General features: G+C 49.7%; 1 protein-coding gene across 9 annotated transcripts in view; it reads right to left on the reverse strand.

Annotated features, from left to right (window-relative positions):
* The window catches only part of LOC119221941 (serine/threonine-protein kinase WNK2), a 37,951-nt gene that overhangs the window by 5,375 nt on the left and 10,549 nt on the right, over positions 1–22,027 (reverse strand). For 2 of the 9 annotated variants that reach the window (XM_037478161.2, XM_037478160.2), the window contains exons 3-27: positions 19,285–19,457; positions 18,817–19,037; positions 18,568–18,725; positions 16,812–16,900; positions 15,959–16,178; positions 13,871–14,147; positions 13,664–13,779; positions 12,513–13,403; positions 10,865–11,938; positions 10,097–10,252; positions 9,491–9,913; positions 8,567–8,818; positions 8,330–8,373; positions 7,579–7,738; positions 7,375–7,491; positions 6,920–7,084; positions 6,731–6,782; positions 6,472–6,570; positions 5,282–6,081; positions 4,819–4,876; positions 4,649–4,722; positions 3,831–4,462; positions 3,377–3,603; positions 2,972–3,196; positions 1,740–1,838 (exon numbers count right to left, since the gene is read on the reverse strand). In XM_037478161.2, coding sequence (XP_037334058.2) covers positions 1,740–1,838; positions 2,972–3,196; positions 3,377–3,603; positions 3,831–4,462; positions 4,649–4,722; positions 4,819–4,876; positions 5,282–6,081; positions 6,472–6,570; positions 6,731–6,782; positions 6,920–7,084; positions 7,375–7,491; positions 7,579–7,738; positions 8,330–8,373; positions 8,567–8,818; positions 9,491–9,913; positions 10,097–10,252; positions 10,865–11,938; positions 12,513–13,403; positions 13,664–13,779; positions 13,871–14,147; positions 15,959–16,178; positions 16,812–16,900; positions 18,568–18,725; positions 18,817–19,037; positions 19,285–19,457 — 6,802 coding nt within the window. The remainder of the gene's footprint in view (positions 1–1,739; positions 1,839–2,971; positions 3,197–3,376; positions 3,604–3,830; positions 4,463–4,648; positions 4,723–4,818; positions 4,877–5,281; positions 6,082–6,471; positions 6,571–6,730; positions 6,783–6,919; positions 7,085–7,374; positions 7,492–7,578; positions 7,739–8,329; positions 8,374–8,566; positions 8,819–9,490; positions 9,914–10,096; positions 10,253–10,864; positions 11,939–12,512; positions 13,404–13,663; positions 13,780–13,870; positions 14,148–15,958; positions 16,179–16,811; positions 16,901–18,567; positions 18,726–18,816; positions 19,038–19,284; positions 19,458–22,027) is intronic. The other 7 variants (XM_037478165.2, XM_037478162.2, XM_037478164.2 and 4 more) reach the window with 6 other exon arrangements.

The raw sequence follows: 22,027 nt of genomic DNA on the forward strand, positions 1-22,027 counted from the left end.
TGATAGGAGCACAAGCTCTTTCCAGAGAGGGACAAACATGACTGGGAATCAAAATCTGCACCATCTAACTTTAACCGGCACGAACGCGCGTCCACTAATGATGATGTCACACTGACGGGAAGCTTTAACCTGACGTGAACAGACCGGCTACACAGAAACCTGCTTCGGGGTTACTTCAAGATGAAAAGGAAACATTTCCTGACTGCACAAGCAGCGTTTCGCTACATTACCTTGATTCAGTGGACTCTGGAGACATGCTAATGTCACGTGATGGATATCCTCGCCCGTTCAGAAGGAAATCATACGGAACAAAAGACTTGAGGTCGTTGAGGGCTAGAAAATGCATGTCTGGTGAGGAGGCCTGAGAGGAGGGGGGGTGGGTATAGAAGATCCACTACATTGCAGATATATATAAATATACACTCACCGGCCACTTTATTAGGTACACCTGTCCAACTGCTCGTTAACACTTAATTTCTAAGCAGCCAATCACATGGCGGCAACTCAGTGCATTTAGGCATGTAGACATTGTCAAGACAATCTCCTGCAGTTCAAACCGAGCATCAGTATGGGGAAGAAAGGTGATTTGAGTGACTTTGAACGTGGCATGATTGTTGGTGCCAGAAGGGCTGGTCTGAGTATTTCAGAAACTGCTAATCTACTGGGATTTTCACGCACAACCATCTCTAGGGTTTACAGAGAATGGTCCGAAAAAGAAAAAACATCCAGTGAGCGGCAGTTCTGTGGGCGGAAATGCCTTGTTGATGCCAGAGGTCAGAGGAGAATGGCCAGACTGGTTCGAGCTGATAGAAGGGCAACAGTGACTCAAATAACCACCCGTTACAACCAAGGTGGGCATAAGAGCATCTCTGAACGCACAGTACGTCCAACTTTGAGGCAGATGGGCTACAGCAGCAGAAGACCACACCGGGTGCCACTCCTTTCAGCTAAGAACAGGAAACTGAGGCTACAATTTGCACAAGCTCATCGAAATTGGACAATAGAAGATTGGAAAAACGTTGCCTGGTCTGATGAGTCTCGATTTCTGCTGCGACATTCGGATGGTAGGGTCAGAATTTGGCGTCTACAACATGAAAGCATGGATCCATCCTGCCTTGTATCAACGGTTCAGGCTGGTGGTGGTGGTGTCATGGTGTGGGGAATATTTTCTTGGCACTCTTTGGGCCCCTTGGTACCAATTGAGCATTGTTGCAATGCCACAGCCTACCTGAGTATTGTTGCTGACCATGTCCATCCCTTTATGACCACAATGTACCCAACTTCTGATGGCTACTTTCAGCAGGATAAAGCGCCATGTCATAAAGCTGGAATCATCTCAGACTGGTTTCTTGAACATGACAATGAGTTCGCTGTACTCAAATGGCCTCCACAATCACCAGATCTCAATCCAATAGAGCATCTTTGGGATGTGGTGGAACGGGAGATTCGCATCATGGATGTGCAGCCGACAAATCTGCGGCAACTGTGTGATGCCATCATGTCAATATGGACCAAACTCCCTGAGGAATGCTTCCAGCACCTTGTTGAATCTATGCCACGAAGAATTGAGGCAGCTCTGAAGGCAAAAGGGGGTCCAACCCGTTACTAGCATGGGGTACCTAATTAAGTGGCCGGTGAGTGTATATATACTTTAGAAATGGTTGATAGAAGAAAGAGGCAGGTTAAATAAAGAGAAGATGGAGATGAGCGAGGGGAAATAGAAAAGAACAAATACAAACAGATGGACAGAGACACAGGTCCACTGAGGAATCTAGTGCGTGGTTTGCTACTAGACTTATAGGTGACTCTCTCTGACGTTTGGTGGAAAACCGTCCAGCCTGTGAAAATGAATATAAGAGGGAAGAAGAGAAGAAACAAGAGACACACCTGGTAAAAGTGTACAGAGAATTGGGATGAGAAACCCCCACCATCAGAAGACACCAAGAGAGAGTGCACGATACGCAGGGTCCCACTACATCGGTGAACATTGAGACAATAATTACATCCCAGCGTCTTAAGGGGAGCCCAGAGAATATTGTGGTTGTTTGCTTGGGTTATGACCCTCGGATCAGTTTGTTCATTAATCAGTGTGGATTTTATTTATTTTGGCACCTGTCCCCATGTGGGTTTTTAACAGCATAAATATGAAAAACTTCAATCTGAGAACAAAAAGTAGAACAAATAGATATTGCTAAAAAAAAGAAAAGAAATAAAAAAACTATAATTTAAATAAAAATAATCACAGAATTTGTGAATACATTTTGAGATCGATATAAACAAAGTGAATTTCAACATTTCCAATCAGCCTGGTACACAGGAAACAAAAGAAGACACTGACTGAGGCTCAGATCTATAAAACTATTTTAGACAGAAAGGTACTTCACAAGGAGCTTCCGTGTTAATGAGCATCTTAAAAAATATTGTTGGCAAAGTCTTGTTTTTATTATCTGTCAGTTGTCAGAATGGAGACAAACCTTTAAATTGTAAAATGCATAAATCAAACTGATTCATATTTTTTACTTGATGGCTGCTGAAAAAGCTGTGTCTATTAAGGTTTATTTATCATTCATATTGTATCCACTATATTGTAGATACACATTGTAGGTGCACCACTAAATTTATTAGATACATTTTCCACCTCTGCTTTGTGACGATTATTGCCTCAGAAATATAAATAAAGCGTATTTTGTGTGTTTGTGTCTGTAACGATGAAACGTTTGATGCTGCTACTTGCAGGATGTTACCAAAGACAACATCAACACGGCTTTTGAAGATGACACACACACACACACACACACACACACACACACACACACACACACACACACACACACACACACACACACACACACACACACACACACACACACACACACACACACACACACACACACACACACACACACACACACACACACACACACACACACACACACACACACACACACACACACACACACACACAGTGTACCTTGGCCGGAGCCGGCTTGGTTGGCCGTTCCCTCGGCGTGTAGCCCGGCGTGGATGTTGTCCGAGGAGAAGGAGCCCTTCAGGGAACAGGGCTGCTGGGTGAGGACCTGCTGCGCCGCGCCGCCGGGCGGGTTGCTGGAGCTGGAGCTGCCACTGGAGTGGGAGGAGCCGTCCGACAGAACCGAACTTTTAGCCGGCGAGCTGGATGAACTGGCGCCACTCTCACCTTGGAGCAGAAAAGTAGAAATAAAAAGTGTGAGTCAGAGTGAATCACTCTGTGAATAACACACTCCCACAGATTCCTCGAACCAGACGTCATTCCTTTGTTTTCAGACTGAAAATGCTGTGTGTGTGTGTGTGTGTGGGGGGGGGGGGGTCTTTGATGTATGTGATGAGTCATGTGTACCTTTCCTCTCCGCCGAGATGTTGAGATTGTTTTTGAGCTGCTGCACCATTGGATTGAGCAGCTTCCCGGCCTTCAGCTTGTGTTTGCTGGCTCTGCGCCTGCGGCCGCATGGGGGCGCGGCGTGGACCAGGCCCACGTTGGGGGGCAGCGTTTTGCCCAGCTCCGTGTACAGATGCTCAATCTCGCTCCTCTGGAACGCTTGCAGCTCAGAGATCTCCTTCATGTGTCTAGATAGAAGGAACAGAGGTCAACCGAATGCAAGTACACTCTGCACTCCCTCAGTAGTTTACTTTCTGTGTGCCCCCTCGTCACGTCTGAAAAGAAGCTGTGGCTCGGCTCAATAGCATCCGATCTTTTAGAGATCCACTAAGGATGTTTCACGGCAGCCCCTATTTGTTAAAACATCTTCTTTTCTACCCGATTCTCCGGTGAAGGTGTGTGTGAGGGACTTTACTTCTCTCTCAGCTTCTGCAGTTCTTTCCTCATGTCTGCATCCTCAAACTCCGAGTCGTTGTCGCTGCTCATGTAAGACGAGGGGGCGTGTCCCGTGGAAGGCGAGTGGGCGTGGCCATTCATCGCCACGGGCTGTCGGCTCGGCGAATCGGAGCTCTGCTCGCTTTTGCTGCGGCCGGAGCGCCGCAGGAAAGCCACGGCCCTCTTCATGAGATCGCCTCCGCCGTGCTCGGCGCGAGCAGGGGGGGGCGAGTGGACCGGGGGAGGGACGCTGCTGCTGTCCTCGTCCGCAGAGTCCGAGTAGAGGTGAGAGGGGTGGCGGGAGTTGCGATGGGTCGGCGTGTCCATCGTCTGGGCCCGGGGGATGTGCCTCGGCGTGACATCCGCGCTGCTCGTCGGGGTGGCCTGGTAGAAGTTCGGCGGGGCGGAGTAGCGGTTACTGCTTTGTGGTTTGGACGTCACGTCGCGATCGGCTAGAGCCGTCGCCGAGGACTTTCCCGGGGACTTGCAGTCCTCCCCGTTCCTGCCCGGGCCCTGGGACTGGCTGTGTGAGCCTGCGGAGGCACTAGAGGGCGCCGGGGTGCCGCAGCTCTTCTTGCTTTTCTCCAAACAGCAAACGACATCCGGTGGAGTCTGGATGATTTGGGAAGAAGAGAAGCCGGCGGTCACAACTAAATTAGGGTGCACAAACATCATCAACTGATGCTATGTTCGAGCAGCAGACGGGACCCAGGACACAGAAAACCATAAATCATTCAATTCCACACATGTGGTCAAAGATACTTCTTTCTGAACAGATGTTTGGAAGTGCATTCTTACTTGAAAGCGGCTTTTGGAGCCGGTCGGACTGGAGCTGGTGGTCACGTCTCCTCCGTTCAAAACCCTGTTAGTGGCTGAAAGACCAGGAAGAATGGGGAGGGAACAGGCTCTCAGACCACCATGCAGCAACAACGTGATATGGGTAAGATTATGTAAACAGTGCTACCTACCTGCCACGGCAGAGTCACTCAGTGCACCCACACTATCCGTGCGCTCTGGAATCTGAGGCTAACAGAGAAAAAGTGTGTGGGAGGTCGCAGTCATTTGAATGGAAGAAAGTGCTAAATTGCATCAGTGTGGTAGGGCTAGCCATTCTCTTCCCCTGACCACAGTTGTATCTGAAGGACTCAGACCCTGATTAGTTTTCTGCAGCGTGCATTCACACAGAGAAACACAAACACACTAAATGGATCTGCCAGAGAAAGGGATCACAATGAGTTATGGTGCCGACGGCAGTAATTGTGTTATCCTATCCTCTTTCTAAACACAGCGTTCGTCCTGCTCTTGACAGCCAATAGTCCAATCAACCATGCAGTGCAGAGACATGATTCAATGATGTTGCCATTAACTCCGCTCTTAAGCAGCGTGTGAACGCTCAGGTTTCTCGCACACTCACACGCAGGCGTATCTTACCAGCGGCTCCGCTTTTTTCTTTGCGTGTACTCCCTCGGAGCTCTGGCCGTCCGAGACCGGAGGGGAGCTCACCCCCTCTGTGCTGGAGGCCGGGGGGTCGCATGGAGTGCTGGAGGGCTGGGAGGGAGCGTGCTCCTGGTACAACAGGTTCCTCAGCTTCTCATCCAAAGTCTTGATGGTGCGGTCTGCAAACTCCACCCTGCGCGGACCCTCACTGTCAGACTCACCCGGCCCTCCACTCGCCGGCTGCTGGTGGCTCGACGAACTGGAGTTCTGGGGTGTCTGATGCGCTGGACTCTGTGGCTGGGAGGTGACCGTCCCGGGCTGCATGGGCGTGGCGAAGGGTTGCTGCAGGACCACAGACTGATGGGAGGCCAGCTGAGGAGGCAGTTCTCCAGAGGGACTGGCCTTCTGAGTGGCCTGATTAGTTTGGGAAGAGGTAAAATCACCGGCTCCTCCTCCTCCATCAAAAGCATTGACATCCAGAGAGACAGGCGGCACAATAGCACAGCATGGAATGTCCGTTACCATGGAGACAGTAGAGACGCAAGGCTCTTCTACAGGAAGGAAGTTGTGATGGCCGGCACTGCAAGCGAGGGTGTGCTTAGTTGCACAGGGCTGAGGAGGCTGGAGCCGGGTCTCGATGTTTTGGTCTTGAGGTTGCACCGAGGTCTGCGGTGCGGGGGGCAAAGGGGAGGTGCAGGAGGAGGACGGGCTTTGGGAGGATAAAGAGACTGGGATTGCGTTTGCAGAAGCGTTGCTCTTGGGCTTGACCGGTGATGAGGCGGACATTTCAGATTCTGCGGGACGTAAGAAGATCAAGTTAATGAGGAGCAGAACAGATCGGGAGCTAAACAGCCACGGCCAAGAAGAGGGGAGAGGGGGGCCCTGTGGGTGCCTGAGTGTTACATCACGTCCTGTCTTTCCCCATCAGGCTCCGTTAGCTGGAGTATGAATCCCGCCCTTCGTTTCTGCCTAAAACCACTGCAGAAGTACTCTTACATAACTGACCCCAACAGAAGCTCAGTCTGATGCAGTCGCACCATCTTCACGATTCAATAGCAGCAAGTCAGACAGAAACAACTCGGCTAAAGCTACAGAAAGCTGCTGCTCGTTGAGCTCAAATCCCAAAATAGCAACTCTGAAGATGGAAAGCATTAATGATACAGAGTTCTGAGTGTGAAGAATACCAATGGCTGTAGAAGTGTGAGATGTGGTCTCGTCTTTGTCCGATGTAGGCGTCTCAGCTACGGGGCAGATGATGAACCAGCGCTTGCCAGTGTGGAGGACTGTCAAGGACACAGAGAAAGGAAAAGTATCATTTCAGTAAAAGAGCTAAATGTAAAGAATGACCACGTGAAAAGTAAAATACAGAATCAGAGAAAACAAACAGACTTTCAGGGTGCTGAAATGAACTATATCTTAAACACAAGTAGCTTGAGGTCTTACCATTTTGCTGGTACACCAGATGTGGTGTGCTGGGCGAGGAAGCCTTCAATCCCTAAAAAACAGGAAGGATTACTGCACAGATATGATGCATGTGTATCCATTTAAAAAGGTTTCCTCAACCAGCCAATAAAAGCTGACCTCTAGAAAGCAATTCGGTTAGATTGAAGTGTCAACGCTCTCCTCTCTCACCTCCGCTCCCAGAGCGCCGTCGCTCTGTTTCGGACTGCCTCCGTGGTCAGAGTTCCTCTCGCCCTCGGGGTCCTCACTCAGCATGTCCTCAGCCTTGTCCACGATGTCCTTGAGCTGCTCGATGAACACTTCCCGTTCTAAAGGCAGAATGAAGTCGTTCTCCACCTGAGGGCCGCGACCGAGGAAAGAACACAAGCGTTACAGCTTAACAGGAATCAACTGAGGTATCCAAAACATTGGAACGAGTTTTATTGAATTTCCAAAGACATTTTCTATTCAATAAGGTCCAAGAAAATCTGGCACGCAACATGGGAGTTGAAATTTCTCAAATACAAAGTTTGGTGAAGAAGTTATGCCTTGAATATTGTACAAATATAAGCCTGATATAAATTGGTTGGAGCTTTAAGGAGGTTGTGGTCTCATTTGAAGAGGCAGCGACCTTGTCTCCTACGTACCATGTAGGTGGCGATCTCCTCCGGTGCGTCTCCATCCAGGTCAAACTTGAAAGTGACCATTTTGTGGTTATGAGTCTCCAACTGGCACTCGACCATTTTGTCGCCAGTGTTGCACACCTGCAACAAGGGCAGACACAGTGAACAGGTCATCGGCCGCCAGGGTGTTTTGGACCACGGACCTAAGGGGACGGAGCGGCTACCCACATTGAGCATGTTGAGCTTTGGCCTGCTGATCTTCTCTTGCCGAGAGCGAGTGCGCGTGGACCTGCGGTGGTGTCTGCGGACTTTCGCTTCGCCTTTACCTCCGTGGGTCCCCTCGTAACCATCGCTCATCTCCTTCCCCGACGTGGCGTCCGAGTTGACGCTGAGGAGAGGAGAGGACGTCAACGGGGCAAAGTCACACCTGAATCTGAGGCACACAGCTGCACGTTGAGGCTGGCCATCAGTTATGAGATAACACGGTACCTGTTCAAACATGCTCGAAACTGCTTTCCAAATAAAAGACAGCAGATGAAAATAAAACATTTCTACTGAATTTCTACCTCCCAGCGTTGATATGGAGCTCAGTGAAAAAAGTTTATCGCTGCTCTGGAATGCCTGCAGGATTTGTCAAGAGCCTGATATATCAACCATCGGTGGCACTAAACTCCATGAGCTTAAAGGGGATATAGAAGCGATCTGCTATTGACTATGAAGAAACTGCACATGGACCAGAAGGAGTGTTAGCTGCTGCTGGGTACAATAGCACAATGACACCAAATATCAGAGTGCTCATCAGGGCGCGTCGTGGTTCTACAGACGTGTGAAGGGGCCGAGTTGACCTTTGACCCATATCCCGATAAGACTAGTTGGCATAGCGGACGGTCAACACGTTCGACATTACACGTGAAATATTACAATATAAGATATAGTTCTGGTCCCCTGCAGAGAGGGCTGATGGGAAGGAAGCTAGTACCTGTCATAGCTCTGTCCTCCAGAGTGCTTCTCTGCCCCCTGATCCTACGGACGGAACAGAGGCAGAAACAAGCGATCAGAAAGCATAAGAGAGTAACCTAAATCGGGGATTGGGTTTGACATTCCCGAGGAGGAAGCACGGTGACGCTACATTTTACTGCACTTATATATGTGGATATACCTGCAAGGTGGGCAGAGGCAGAACTATATTAAGCGGAAGTGAGTCAAGTGGCCATACCTCCGCGCTGGTCTCCGTTGGGCCCGGACCTGCAGCATCGGCGAGGTTACCAAGCGGTTTCTGCTGAGTCAGACCGGAGCTGGCAGAGTCAGAGGGCTGAAGTGCAGGGATCTGGCCCTGTGGGTTCTTGTTGTCCGGCTGGGCAGCCGTGGTGACGGCGCCCAGGTCGGAGCCATTATGCAGAGGAGACGGAAAGACGGCGGGTTGGCTGAGCAGAGCAAAGGGGACGAGCTCAGGGTGGCTCACCGGCGCCTGCCACAAAAAAAAACAATTATATTAGACATTTTTAGATGTTCAAACTTTGTTCTCAAACATTTATATTCAACAAGAATTTCATTAATAAAGTAGATGGAGAGTGGAAGCCAATCAGATTTTAAAGTTACTATAAGGAACTTTTGTTTTGAAAACCTCCATGTTTTACTACAGCAGCGTCCCACCACTGTTCTAGTGCCCTGTGACTACAGCGGGCTCAGCTATGAGAGCCGGGCCTCCTGCAGCGTTGTATCGGCCTCTGTCCCCAGGAGAGGAGCAGCAGAGCTCCTGCTGCAGGTGGAGGCAGCGTGAGGCCAAATCTGGGTCCGTCCCCGGTTGACTGGCTGCTGCCGAAGGTCCACCGGGGACGGACCCAGTCTGAGCTGAAGGTTGTTTTCATCTGAATCATTTCGCTGAATCCAGCCAATGACACACATTACTATGCAGAAATAAGCAGATTCAAGTCATATAAAGGCATCAATATTATATTGAGACGGTTTTATAACCAGTTAAAAGTTCCTCGCTGTAACTTTAACATATGAACTATACTTATCCAGCACCGTGGTCATAAAAACAAAGCTCTTGTTGGATGCAAACGATCTGACAGTGATTATCACAAGCAAAGGTTCCAGTTCACACCCTCTTGGTAAACACTGCAGCCAACATAATTACCTGCATCAGAGGCTGAGTGCTGCCATTTGTGGGAGGGTGTGTGTTCTGGCACGGGCCGGTGTGTGTGTGTGAGGGGTGGGAGGATGCGGCCGACATAAACACGGGTTGCGAGTGAGAAGCTTCGGATCTCGCACTCTGCTGCTGAACAGCGGTGTGCTGGTGCTGTGGGGATGTGGTTCCCGCAGCATGGGGGAAGGGGGACGGCATCAGGGACACCGGGGTGGGTAAAACTAACACGTTGTTGTGTGTGTGCAGAGGAGAAAGGGGGGCGACACAGGGGGTCACGGTCTGCCCAGGAGAAAGGAAGATGTGATTGAGAGAAGAGGAGGTTGAGGGGTGAGGGGCAGAGCAGGAGTGAGGGTGGGAGGATTCACAGTCAGTCACAGCTGTCATCACCTGGATTGTGGGATACTGCGCAGGAAACTGAAGAGAAAATAAAGTAGTAGTGGTAATCTATATTGCAAAGGTTGGACAAACGAGAACAAGTTCCAAATTGTTATTGGTCTGTTAAGTCCAAGGTAGAAAAAAGACTGCTGAGGCATACAATAACTCAGACACTAGGAAAAGGAGTGAGGTGTAAGCAAAAGCTTCAAGAACAGGCAATACCTGGGATGGATGTGTTGGGGGTAGAGGGTTTGACATGTGCACAGGTTGTTGGTGCACCGGAGCCATCGGCTGTTGAGGAGGCAGCACCTGAGTCGGCGCACTCGAAGCCTGTCCATCTTGTCCGAGATGGGAAACGCTAAAACCAGCAGCATTATTCTGCAGAAGAACAAAAAATGAGGAGGGATTAAACAAACCAAAGTTCAAAAACGGCAGATCTCCCGGTTTCATCTCTCAGTTTGGAAATCTGCATTCCCTGCTATTGACATTCCCCATCCTGTCCCGGAGCTGGAAAAGCCTGAATCTGCTGCACCAGCCAGAACGCGATGTGCCTCAAAGCGGACGCAGTGCGAGCCTGGGAGGGCCGGCGGATGCATCGGATAAGACCGCGGTTATTGTTTTCACTGCTGTTCCATCAACTCTCTGTTGGCTGTTCATATTTTTCACCCACTTTTCATTTACTGTCCACCAACGCAGCAGTTTCCAATTCCAATGTGAGCAGCTCTAAGAAGTAATAACGGCGCTGCCATAAATACGCCTGTTTTCTTGTTTAACTGCATTAGCTTCTGTCCCTCCAACATCTGGTCACACAGTGACAAAGTGTGTTGAGACAAAGGCGTTCTACCTGGTTCAGGACAGCAGCGATGCAAAGATAGGGACTTTGAAACTAATGAAACATAACAGAGGTCAAAGGAGGGTAAACAGGCATGACATTCCAAAACTGTGTGCCTGTGGGCTGCAATATACTGTCTGGTGTTCATCGCCGCTCACCTGCTGTGCTCCGAAGGTCTGTGGAGCTCCAGAGGACAGGTACTGGACCTGAGCCGGAGCAGTGTGCTGCTGCTGCAGCGCGCTGAGGGCCAAATGTGCAGAGCTCTGCGAGGCAGCGTCAGGCTGACGGACGGCAGGGTAACTCGGGTGTGTTGCTTCAACCTGCGCGACCTGGGGAGCCAAAGCTGGGGTCTGAAGCAGTTGGACCGTAGATTGGGATCGGTCCTGGATCTGCATGGCTGTCTGACTGTGCTTCTGGAGAGCTGGAGTCTGCTGACCCTGAGACAGGCGGGTAGGCGGTTGTGCCATTTGTTGGTGCATGGTGTGCACCAACAAAGTTTCTTGGTTCTGCTGGACTTGAGGCTGGATGTGAGCCTGCCCTGCGTGCTGCGCCAGCTGTACGTTGGTCTGACTGTTCGGTTGGTGCTCTTGTTGAAGGGCCATCGGCTGGCTGTAAAGTGCTGGTGTGGAGGAGCTGTGACTTGGCAGTTGGACCGCGGCTTGGACGTGCTGCAGTGCACTGGGAGCTTGTGCAGGATGACACTGGGCCATAGCTGCAACGGTTGGGGCTACAGATGCAAGAGGGTAGCCTTGTGCTGGCTGCTGTGCTGGCAGGGTGGCCGCTGCCGCGGCAGTCTGCTGCCGAACCGGAGTGTGACATCCCGAAGCACTGTGAGCCTGTTGCTGAGTGGCGACCGCGCAGTTTGGACAAGTTGGTTGTACGTTCAGAGGAAAAGTCAAAGAGCTTGCTGCTTGCTGCGGTTGTTGTTGTTGGTGGTGGTGGTGGTGGCCTGGTGCTTGGTAGCTCTGTGCACCATGTTGCTGCACAGCTGATACTGAAATATTTGCTGCAAGTTGGGTCTGTTGCACACTCGGAGGTGTGTAGCCGGCAGCGTGCTGGAGGTTGACTGAACAGAGACTCGCTGGAGCTGGTGTTGCGGCGCTGTGTTGGCCAACATATGGAGCGGGAGGGTAGCTGTGTCCGGGCTGGAGGTACTGCAGCGGTGTGTGCACTGTGCTGGAAGACGGCAGGACATGTAGCGAAGGTTGATTGTTGTGACCTGCGTTACTGGCCTAAGGACACAAAGCAATTCAAATGAGACCCTCTCCCTTTTTTTATCAGTCAACAATAAACACAAGCAGGTTTGCCAATCACATTACCGGATGAGAGTGTAATGACAGGAGGACGGATAAAATGAGTAAATGAAACACCCGTTTCAACAAAGAGCAGGCAGTGACAGGTGTGCGCTAAAACAAGAAAACAAAAGAGAAACGGCAGGAGAGTCCGAGAGGAGGGACCTCAGACAGGCGCCCCATCACCTTCAATCATAGACCAAGGTGAGCGAAGGAGCAAGACAGGTGTAGCATTGGGTCAGTAAAGCAGGAAAGAAACTGTTAAGTTCTAGTTCAGCTCTAGAGGGGGTGGTTGAGGTTAGGGTTAAGCAGCAGGACAACATGTTCTATTCCGTCGTCCTTTGACAGGATCAAGCTTATGATTTAGAAGCAGACAGTCAGCTCTGTAGACGTATTCAGGTAGACGTAGGAGGTCAAACTCCATGCAGAGTGGTGCTTCATCTCCTACAGGCTGGGAGAGTTTAGTTGGCCCCCGTATGGGAGACCAAGCGACTTGTCTGCTAATGCGACCTACCACTCCCACGGCTCGGGAAACTCTCTGCTCTCTGCCACAGGGTTCATTCTCACAGTCCAGGACGGGTTCTTGGTCCCCGGCCAAACCGTCACACGGTGAGCGACCTTTGGGGCCGCTGTCTCCGGCGCTGCGTGCAGGCCTGTGGGCGGCTGCGGAGGGCTGCGGGGGAGCCTGGGCAGGACAAGGGGCTGCTTTGCGGCTGATTATGTTGAACAGCGACTGCTGCAGGAGGGAGAAATTGGAACAATCGCTGGAACCCTTCGGGCGTCCGTATCCAGGGGCGATCGCTGCTCCAACAGTGGACGTTTTTAGCCTCAAGTCACATGGAAAGTGGTGCATTGGCATGGGAACAGGCGGACGGCGGTGGCTCCCTTCGCTCGACCTTAGAAGAAGCAAAGAGAGGCAGACCTGGCACACGTGGCCTCGGAGTGTGCAAAAGGGGTGATTGTGATGAGAGGTCAGACTCAAAAAGCTACTGAGGTCGGAGTGCCTTCGTTCGCTCAGCACAGGGAGGGTCGAGTTCTCACCGGCGGCCTCCGATAGCGGTCTGATTGGCGTGTCGCTGAACCGGCGGTACTCTGAGGGGGAAGGGACAGGCAAACTACCCCAGAAAAGGAACCCACACTCAGCCTCTGAGTGGAGCTCTGGTGGGTGGAGCTCCAGCTGGTAGTCCGGCTGCGTCGGGGTGGGACTGATTGATCTGTGTGACTGAATGAGGGCGTGGAGTTGAGCAATTTGATTTGCTCTGTCAGTGTCAATCACCGGGGCGCTTCCTCTTCGGGTCGCGGCTCTTAATCGAGTCCTGAGCTCTGGGCTCAGCGTGGCCCCCCAAACTTCCCCCTTTTCACAGGAGTGAGATCCATCTGTTAGAAACGGGCTACTGCTCTGGCACTGATAAGGAGGAGCAACCCGAAAGCAAAAACACACGTTACTCAAAATGAACAAACCGTGACCACAAAAACTAAAAAATATAATATGAAGAGATGAAGATGAACAAACGTATGTATGAGAAAATGTTCACTGTCATGTTGACTGTGTGAATTCAGAGCCTGGGCCACATGAGCAAGGGCCGCTTTCAGAAGAGCGTGTGTGCATTTTGATAAATGCGAATGTGCACGGTCCACCTGGGTGTGTACGCTCCTAAAACACACCTGCTGTGTTGCCATAGTGATGGGCTCCAGCAGGGACTGGTAGAGGACACTCTGCTGGCTGCTGTGGGAGTCCGAGAACACAGCAGAACCCATGCCACTATCAAGTGTGCCGTCTGCTGCAGGGGCGCACAGAAATCATACGCCCGTTAAAGAAAGTCAGGGATTAAACTTGCGGGTTTCTGAACGGAGGAGAACAGAATCTCTCACACGTCACTGAAGTGCTGCTGGCCGGTAGGTTGCGCAGCCTGTTGTGCTGGTCGGCCTCGGGCTCTTCCGGTTCCAGCGAAGGCGGGCCAACGGGTGCAGCCCCGGCGCTGATGCCCAAAGGGGGAGTCACCTGCACCCTGTGCCCCACTTCGCCTCGATCCACTAGAGCCGCAGCAGACACTGTCCTCTCCCTTCTCCATTTGATCAGAGCTACGCGATCCCTGATGGACTTTCCCACAGTCTTGGCATCGCTCTCGTGGAAGAAGCCGGACTCCACCTGACAAAAGAAAGAAAAGGGGATTGTAGAGTGTATTTTTAGCATGTGAGAAAAGAGAGAGCACATCGTGTGAGGTAGAGGGAGAGAAGGAAGGAATAGAGCAGAGGGGAAGTATTCCCTTTGTCGTCAGTTGGGTTCATTGTTCACAACAAAAGTGTCAGGGCTGATACATCCAAAAATAACCAAGATGATGACACTATGCGGAGGACACGTGCGATACGTGACACAAAGCCATCCTTAAATTGGCTACAGAGCTTTAGCTGAAACTAGAGAATACTATTTAGCAGTACAAAAAAAGAAATTAACAGCCAGGCAGCATCTTGAAAGGAATCTAACCGAGTTTCTATGTCTCATGTGCTGCATTAAGCACAGTATGAACACGCAGACAAATCAGGCACCATTAGCACACAAATCAGAATGACCAAAAAAAAGGGAGATCCAGTTCCATCACCGGAGTCAACACACATCTCTCATGTCGGCTTTCTGCTGAGACATAACTCACTAGAGAGTCTGCTGGTTCACATGTCTGCCATCTGCCCCCCCCCTCCTCCCCCTTGACTGACAGTGTCAAGGACAAAACAGAAGAGATAAATAAGAGAGTGCAGACCAGAAAGAGGGGAAGAGATGTGTGGGAGGCACGGATCGACAGTGAAAAGGAGACAAGAGGCAGAAAAAGAGAAGGCCATTCATTCAGTTGCATAGATAATTTTAGGAAACCTTTTAAAATGTTGCAATCTGAGAATGCGATAAGAGGAGAAAATAAACTCAGCTACAGCGTAGTTTGGTCGGATGTTTGCACTAAAGGTCACGCATGGCAGTAAACCGCTGGTAAGCAGAGAAGAAGAAACAAAACGAATCTATGAGAGAGACACAGGAGTTCATAGCGAATGGTCAGAAAAACATTTGCAGAACTTATCGGGTGCTCCAGCTCTTTTTCCCTACTAAAGCCGAACCCACCTGAAGAGATTCTAAAAGCCTTTTTTGTGCAACAGAGGAGTCAGATTTAGCGGTATCCAAAAAGCATTTGTCATCATTTCCGAATGGAAACGCGGCTACTGTCTCTCGGTCATTGGACACGGTGCCTGAGAATGAAACAATCTGAGGGACAGTAGCGTGCAGCTATTATTATACAGCAGACACATGTCACTCCATCACTTACACATGACATACTGGCACACGCGGGAGATTTTTGGGCCTGGTGATGCTTCAAAGCAAGTATGTTATAGACCATTTTAAAAGTCTCACCAAAAGGACTAAATATTAGTAATACTAAAAAGAAAGATCCTTCTCCCTGAGGACTTGGTATCCCTGGTATTTGTTCCCTTTTCAGTTCTTCGACCTAAACCAGTTAATGCCTGTCAAAAAACAAACAAGAAAACTGGCAAACACTGTTATATTCTCCAACTGAAGTCGAGCTGTGTTAACTCAAGCTTTTTTAATCCCGTAACCCAATAAATAATTTCATTGTGCTGCACAATGTTTGACGAGTGCTATAAAGGCTTGAGTTTTTTCGGGGCCAGGTTTTTATTGCTGGGCCTTTGGGTACCTTGTCTGATGGAGATCAATTGAGAAAGCCATGTAATAAAACGAGAAAACATTTTTAGAAAGACCTCATTGTGTTCCAGGAAGAGCGGTGTAAGTTATCTCTGACAATCCGAATGCATTCCCCAACGCTGAGATATGAGCAACGCCCCCAGCTGGAACACACCAAGCCAGACAGGCATGCAGATTATGACGGAATGCACCACGAGGAGACGAGTTCAAAATATTTTACACAAATCATAAAGACACACTTGCGAATATCCCCTCACCATTTCTTGTGCGACCAGCTCGGGAACCTCCCTCTCCAGGTCGAACATAAACTCGATGGCGCCGCTCTCTTTGTACTTCCCTTTTAACTTCTTGTGGTCCTCCACCCAAAGTTTCAGAGCTATCGAGTCCTTTTTCCCATCATCCTCCTCCGCTAGCTCGACCCTCACGCCCGTGTCCTCAGCAAAGAAAGCGTGGTTCAGCAGGTCTTTGATGGTGTACCTGGGAGAAGGAACAACAACAAGCCATTCAAACTCTGAGGAAACAAAATAAATATTCCCCAAACTGCCTGCTTTTACCAACAAATGCAATAAAACACTTGATACTTAGAATTGAAAAGGTATCGTCTCTGCACACTGATTCTCCCCCCACAAGCTCTAGTTTCTGTTATTTTGGTTGCACTGTACAGTTGTGCATATTCCTCTTGATCCTCAAGAGTGCGATTTCATTTCATTGGTTGCGGGGTTCGACTATTTGGATAGGAGAACGGCCCTGTGGTGAGAAAGGGGCCCCTGGATGATTATATTTTCTTCCACACCAGATACTGTTGCTTTATACGTTTGAGAGAAGAACCGAAAACAGGTCACGTGTGGGCAGGATGCCAGTATTCAGCTCGCTGCAATCAGCTGTTCAACAAGAACACAAAAACAGTTTGGAGAGAGTCACAGTTGACTAAACAAAAGCCACTGGAGGCTAATTAAGGGCCATTTTCCCCTCTGTACATAAACTCATTATGTAATAGAATTGAGAGACACGATATGCAGATATGGCGATGAAGCAGGGGAGGTGAGATGAGGCATGAAAAGATGAGAGGGCACCTTGTGGGCCCTATCGGCCGGGCGGTGGACAACTCACCGCTCCTCTTTCTTCTGGCAGATGCACTCCCCAATGATCTCCTTGATTTCAGGATCCATGACCTTGTTGTAGCTGGCGGGCTTCACTCCCTGAGGAAAAGGGAAATGCAAACCAAGTTAGGAGGAGACGCCTTTAAAAAGGACGCTGTGATGATGCAGAGTAACGATGAGTGGAAAAACAAAAGAGCGCACGTGATGTTTGTTGTCACTTAAAATCCAATCTGTTAAGTATCAGAAACTCGCACCCTGTGGGCTTGTCGGCCTTGACGGAACGCGGCAGCTGTGGTCAGCTTGAATCCGTGTCGGATGCAACGGATTCCAAAAGGCATGAAAACCTTAAAACCTCTCTCACAGCACAGCCTGCCTCTCTTCTGGTCAGTTTGGACCCCTGCTCTTAAAAGCAACTGTCCTTAATTAACATGGACTGTGCAGATCCTCATGAGAGCGTGGATGGACAGTGACAGAAGTTTCTGAGAAGTCTGAGAAGTTTCTGTAGAGTCTCCCCTGGGATTTCTTACTTTTAAAATGGTGGGATTCTTTCGGATGACAAAATAGCTCAGCATTCTGAGATCATATAATATATGCATCCTCCGTCATGGAGCTACACGCAGTGTGAGCTCAGGCGGTAGTTTAAAGCTATCAGGGTTTTCTCTTTGATAAATCTCCTATTAATATCCTGCAGTGGTCCCTGCAGGCCACTCTAACATGCAGCAGCAATGCAGAGAGCAGTATCTAGAAGCCGCTGCACCGATGCTGCACGGACATTAACACAGGCCTCCACCCAGAGCTCAGATTTCCGTGTGCAAGATCAATACTCCTCATCGAATCAGGACTTTAAACAGCACTCCGTCTAAAAACAGTTTGCGGCATGTTTTGCTCGCAGACGCACTCATTGAAAAGAAATGGAACGCAGCCCCACAGGCTTTAATCAGAAACAACAAAGCCTCCCTCTGTGACTCCATATGGCTCATTAGATTCTTTACTCGGGAAACAGATCCGATCTCGTACTATACAGTAAACGCTGTATTCGTGCAATTAAAAAAGTGACTTATTATGTGGCGAAGCAGCTAAAAACATCCCTGACGTCATCACACCTGATCCAGCAGGTTTATTATGCAGTTTTTGTAACCTTGCACCTCGGTGTCTGTCCACGGCTAATATCAAATCCTGCTACAGCCATCTGCATCTTTTAGGTGGCCTGTTATGGCTGCATGCTAAAAGGAGCCGTCAGGGCTGCAGTGACTCACACTTTATCCAAACATCTCTTACACGCCCATTGACTGCAGGCTGACTCCGAACTCGCTGCTCTTAAATCGGCCCCTGAAAGGAGCCGCTGCACCAGTTTAATGCATCGCTGCCTCTCACTTCCTGCTCTGCACACGGAGACACGTGGGGGAGGGGACAGTTTGTCCTTTTTTACTGTTTAGGATGGTGTGTTTGTGTTAACAGTTAACACTGTAATACTCCTTGGTTACTGCTCTGCTGTCAGATACCCAGTTTTCTGTGCTGTTGCTATGTGTGGCTAAAAGCTAAAAACAGGACTACCAGTCCACATACTGCTGCGCACATCACTCCCATCCAGCCGCTGCTACACGGTCGGGTGGCTTGGTGAGTTTCATCATATTTAGCGAAGATTTCATAACCTGCCTTTATCCCCACTTGCTTTTGGGTTGAAATGATTGTTTAACAGCAGGGATTTGCTAATGGTGGGCTGCATTCATTCATAGCGGTCATCACAGCAAAGTGACTGGACTCACACTTGTGACTTTGCGGTATATCTGAGCTGCATTCTGACACTCTGAGTATGGGTATTCAGAGGTGGCCATTTCTAGCATACACATGCCAAAGGCGTAGACGTCCACAGCCTCGTCATAGTGTTCTTCATACATCTCTGGGGCCATGAACTCCGGCGTGCCTGAAGACAAAATACCCAATGATTTATTTGTCATTTGTTTGTTTACTGGAAGAATAATTGGTCTCCAATGTTGCATTTCAAAGTCTCCCACCGATGACGCTCTTAGCAAAGGAAGCTGCCTTGAGTGTTGCCAGTCCTAAATCCCCTATTTTGACCGAGCCGGTCGGGCCGGTGATGAAGATGTTGTCACATTTGAGGTCCCTATGGATGATGGGAGGGGTCCTGGTGTGCAGAAAGTGAAGGCCTTTCAGGATCTGTCTGCACCAGCTCCTCAGCACCTTCGGCTTCATTACCTTGAAACGCTTTAGATAGCTGCAGTAAAGAGAGAGAATGTCGTTACTTGACAGTAAAAGGAGACACAAGACTTCTCAAAAAGGTAGAGGTTACTTTAACCTGCAACAGGTGCTAATAAGTAGGCAGGCGGTTTAGAGAGTTGAATTTGAGCTTCATTTCGCTTTTGGCGAGATTGTATGACGTGTCTCATTGGCCGACTTCCCCCCAATTCACAGCATTCTACAGAGGAGCCGTCTGTACAAAAGCTGCCTTGAATTGTACTCACGTTTTTAACGTTCCTGACGTCATGAGCTCTGTTACTAACACAATGTACTTCTTCCCTTTCAGGGGCGACTCCCAAAAGTCATAGAAACGGACAATGTTTGGGTGTTGAAGCCCCTTCAACATCTCTGCCTCCTCCTTAAAGCGCTGGCGTTCCACCTTTGACAGCTTGCGATCCTAGAGGGAAGACAGATGCAGCAGAAAAAAAAATGAATCCATGAAGCCGTAATGATCAGATACTGGTTCTACCAGATGGAAGAGGCTTCCACCCTCAAGTCATTCCCTGCACATCTGAAATTCATGCATCCAGAATGTTTTAGCATGTGGGACAGAACGAGTGTGTAGAATGGTATGGACAACTGTGTGGATGTGTGTGTGTGTGTGTCTGTTTAACAGGATATTTAAGCTTACATCTTTGTATTGCCTACGACAGCTGTTTATCTGGATTCTTTTCAGAGTGCGATATTTATTAATGAAGTAGTTGTATTTAGTTCAATACCAGTCACATAAGACCTCTCACTCACACAAATGCTGTGTATAGAGACAAAGGGGAGGGGTGGGGGGGCTGAACGAGCTGCAGCTAAAGGTTATGTGTCATCGATCTCTTTTATCTTCCCCCATCTCCTTCACTTGCTTCCTCACCCTCCCTTCCTCTACCTTTTTGGCACCCTTACCCACCCTCCCCCATATCTGCAATCAGTTTTTGCACCCCCCTGACACCAACCACTCCCTTCTTCGCAAACATCTCTCCCGCACATAAAGAAAAACACCCACCCCCGCCCCTCTCCCTTTCTCTGTGAGGCTGACCCCGCTCCGAGAGCAAACCTAACACTAACCGTCTCATCCCGGCAGCGACTTACGTAACACACACACACACACACGCGCACACCTATAAAGGCGGACCCCGCCCCTCTCGGAGTTGGACGACAACGACAGTGGAATGCGGTGAGCACAACGCAGCCAGATTAAATCTATTTAATTATTCAACCGTGGTGAACCCCCCTCCCACCCTGTGAGATGAAAATGCCCAAAATACAAAATCAGCCTGAATAATCAAAAAATTAACTAAGGAGCAGGATGCGCTTTGATAAAGCATGTTGTGTGCAAATGTGTGTGTGTGTGTGTGTGTGCGTGTGGGGGTGGTGGGGGGGGGGGGGGGGGGGGGTAGGGATATTCACCGCACTCCTCTAAACTCCCATGAATAATTCAGTTGTGCAGAGAACCTTTCCTACTGATGGAGGGCTGGTGCCGCCCAAGTCGGGCTGGGTCCTCCCCGCGCGCTCTCTGCTGCAGAAGCACACGTCTCAGAAGGAGGAAAGCACGTTTCAACCCTTCAGCACTGCAGCTTCCCCCCCCCATTAGGCGACGCTCCTCTCTTCTCCCCCACAACCCCCTCCAATCTTCATTACCCCCTCCTTTCAGCATCTCAGCGCTCATCTTTCAGGAATCCCGCTGCTCTTCGTAAATAAACCCCTCACCCCATCCTCAGTGATCCCAGTCGAACTCCCCGCAGACACCATTCACTCCCCACTACTGTCCCCCCCCCCCCCCTCCTCCCAGCAGCCATTGGGGCTTCTGCATAATTCAGGAGCCGCATGTATGCTCAGAGGTGTGGTGCACAGCACGGAGGGGGGGCCGCACAGACGGACACGAGAGGGATGCCATTCCCAACACACAACGCCAGACAAACGGCATCGCGGCAAGCAGTCGGCAGATGAGCTTTATTAGTCGCTTCATAGTTTTAGCAGGAGTGTGGGGGGGGGGGGATCGTGGGGGGAAATGTGAGCGTTTAGCCAGAGCGACTAATCCTTTAATTACATTTGAAAAACCACAAAGCGCCGCAAAACACGGGGATGTTTTCAGAGTGCCATCGAGCCGGTACTGCACACATGGCTAAAGAGAAAAGGGGTCGGTTGTTGCAGAATGTGGAGCCGCCCAGGCAAGGACACACGCCCACTCATGCAAGCACGCACCCACGCCGCTCTGCTGCCATCCATTAGCCGGTGTGATGGACTATATTAGTTCCCCCAGCAGAGACACATGCGAGCAGGTTGCACATTCACACATTAGTCCTATTCTCGGGGTATAAATCATGCTATAACAATTCAAGTTCCTGGCGTGATGTCACCAGCGGCGGCGGCGATGGTGGCGCATGGAGTCGTGTGATGCACTGGGAGCCGCAGGGAGGCAAAATGTACGCCATGGGTTACAATGCAAATGTAAGTCGCTTTGGCGTCAGCTAAATAACATGTAATGTTATTCTTAATGCATGCTCGCCCTTAGTGTGGAGCGATGACTCAGTGACTGGAACACAGATTTTTCTATCTTCTGGATTTAGTCCAAACTACAGACAGTCAAACATTGATGGAAAAACTGAGCTTTGCTCAAACATCACATACAGCAGTGATTTCAAACAATTTTCCGCCAACAACAGCATGACAGAGCTTTTTTTTGCTCAATAAAAAAAAGAAGATGTGGCTCACAGAATGAGAGGGTTTATATCAGGAGGAGTGTTTACTATTGATTATGGCCTAATAGAATCAGACCGCCCCTGATGGGGGAGCTGTGGGCTTTGGAGAGGCTTTTGAAGCAGACCACCTCTCTGAAGCATCAATTGAAGAAACGCCTGACTCAAATGAGCTCAAACACAAGTGAGCAACAGCCTCTCATGGTGTCCTCGAACTGGGCAAAAAGAAGCACAAAGCTAAAACCTGGTGGGTAGTGGGTTATTAACAATAGGCCACATT

Source organism: Pungitius pungitius, chromosome 1 (genome assembly GCF_949316345.1).
Source record: "Pungitius pungitius chromosome 1, fPunPun2.1, whole genome shotgun sequence".
In the NCBI taxonomy this organism is placed as follows: Eukaryota; Metazoa; Chordata; class Actinopteri; order Perciformes; family Gasterosteidae; genus Pungitius; species Pungitius pungitius.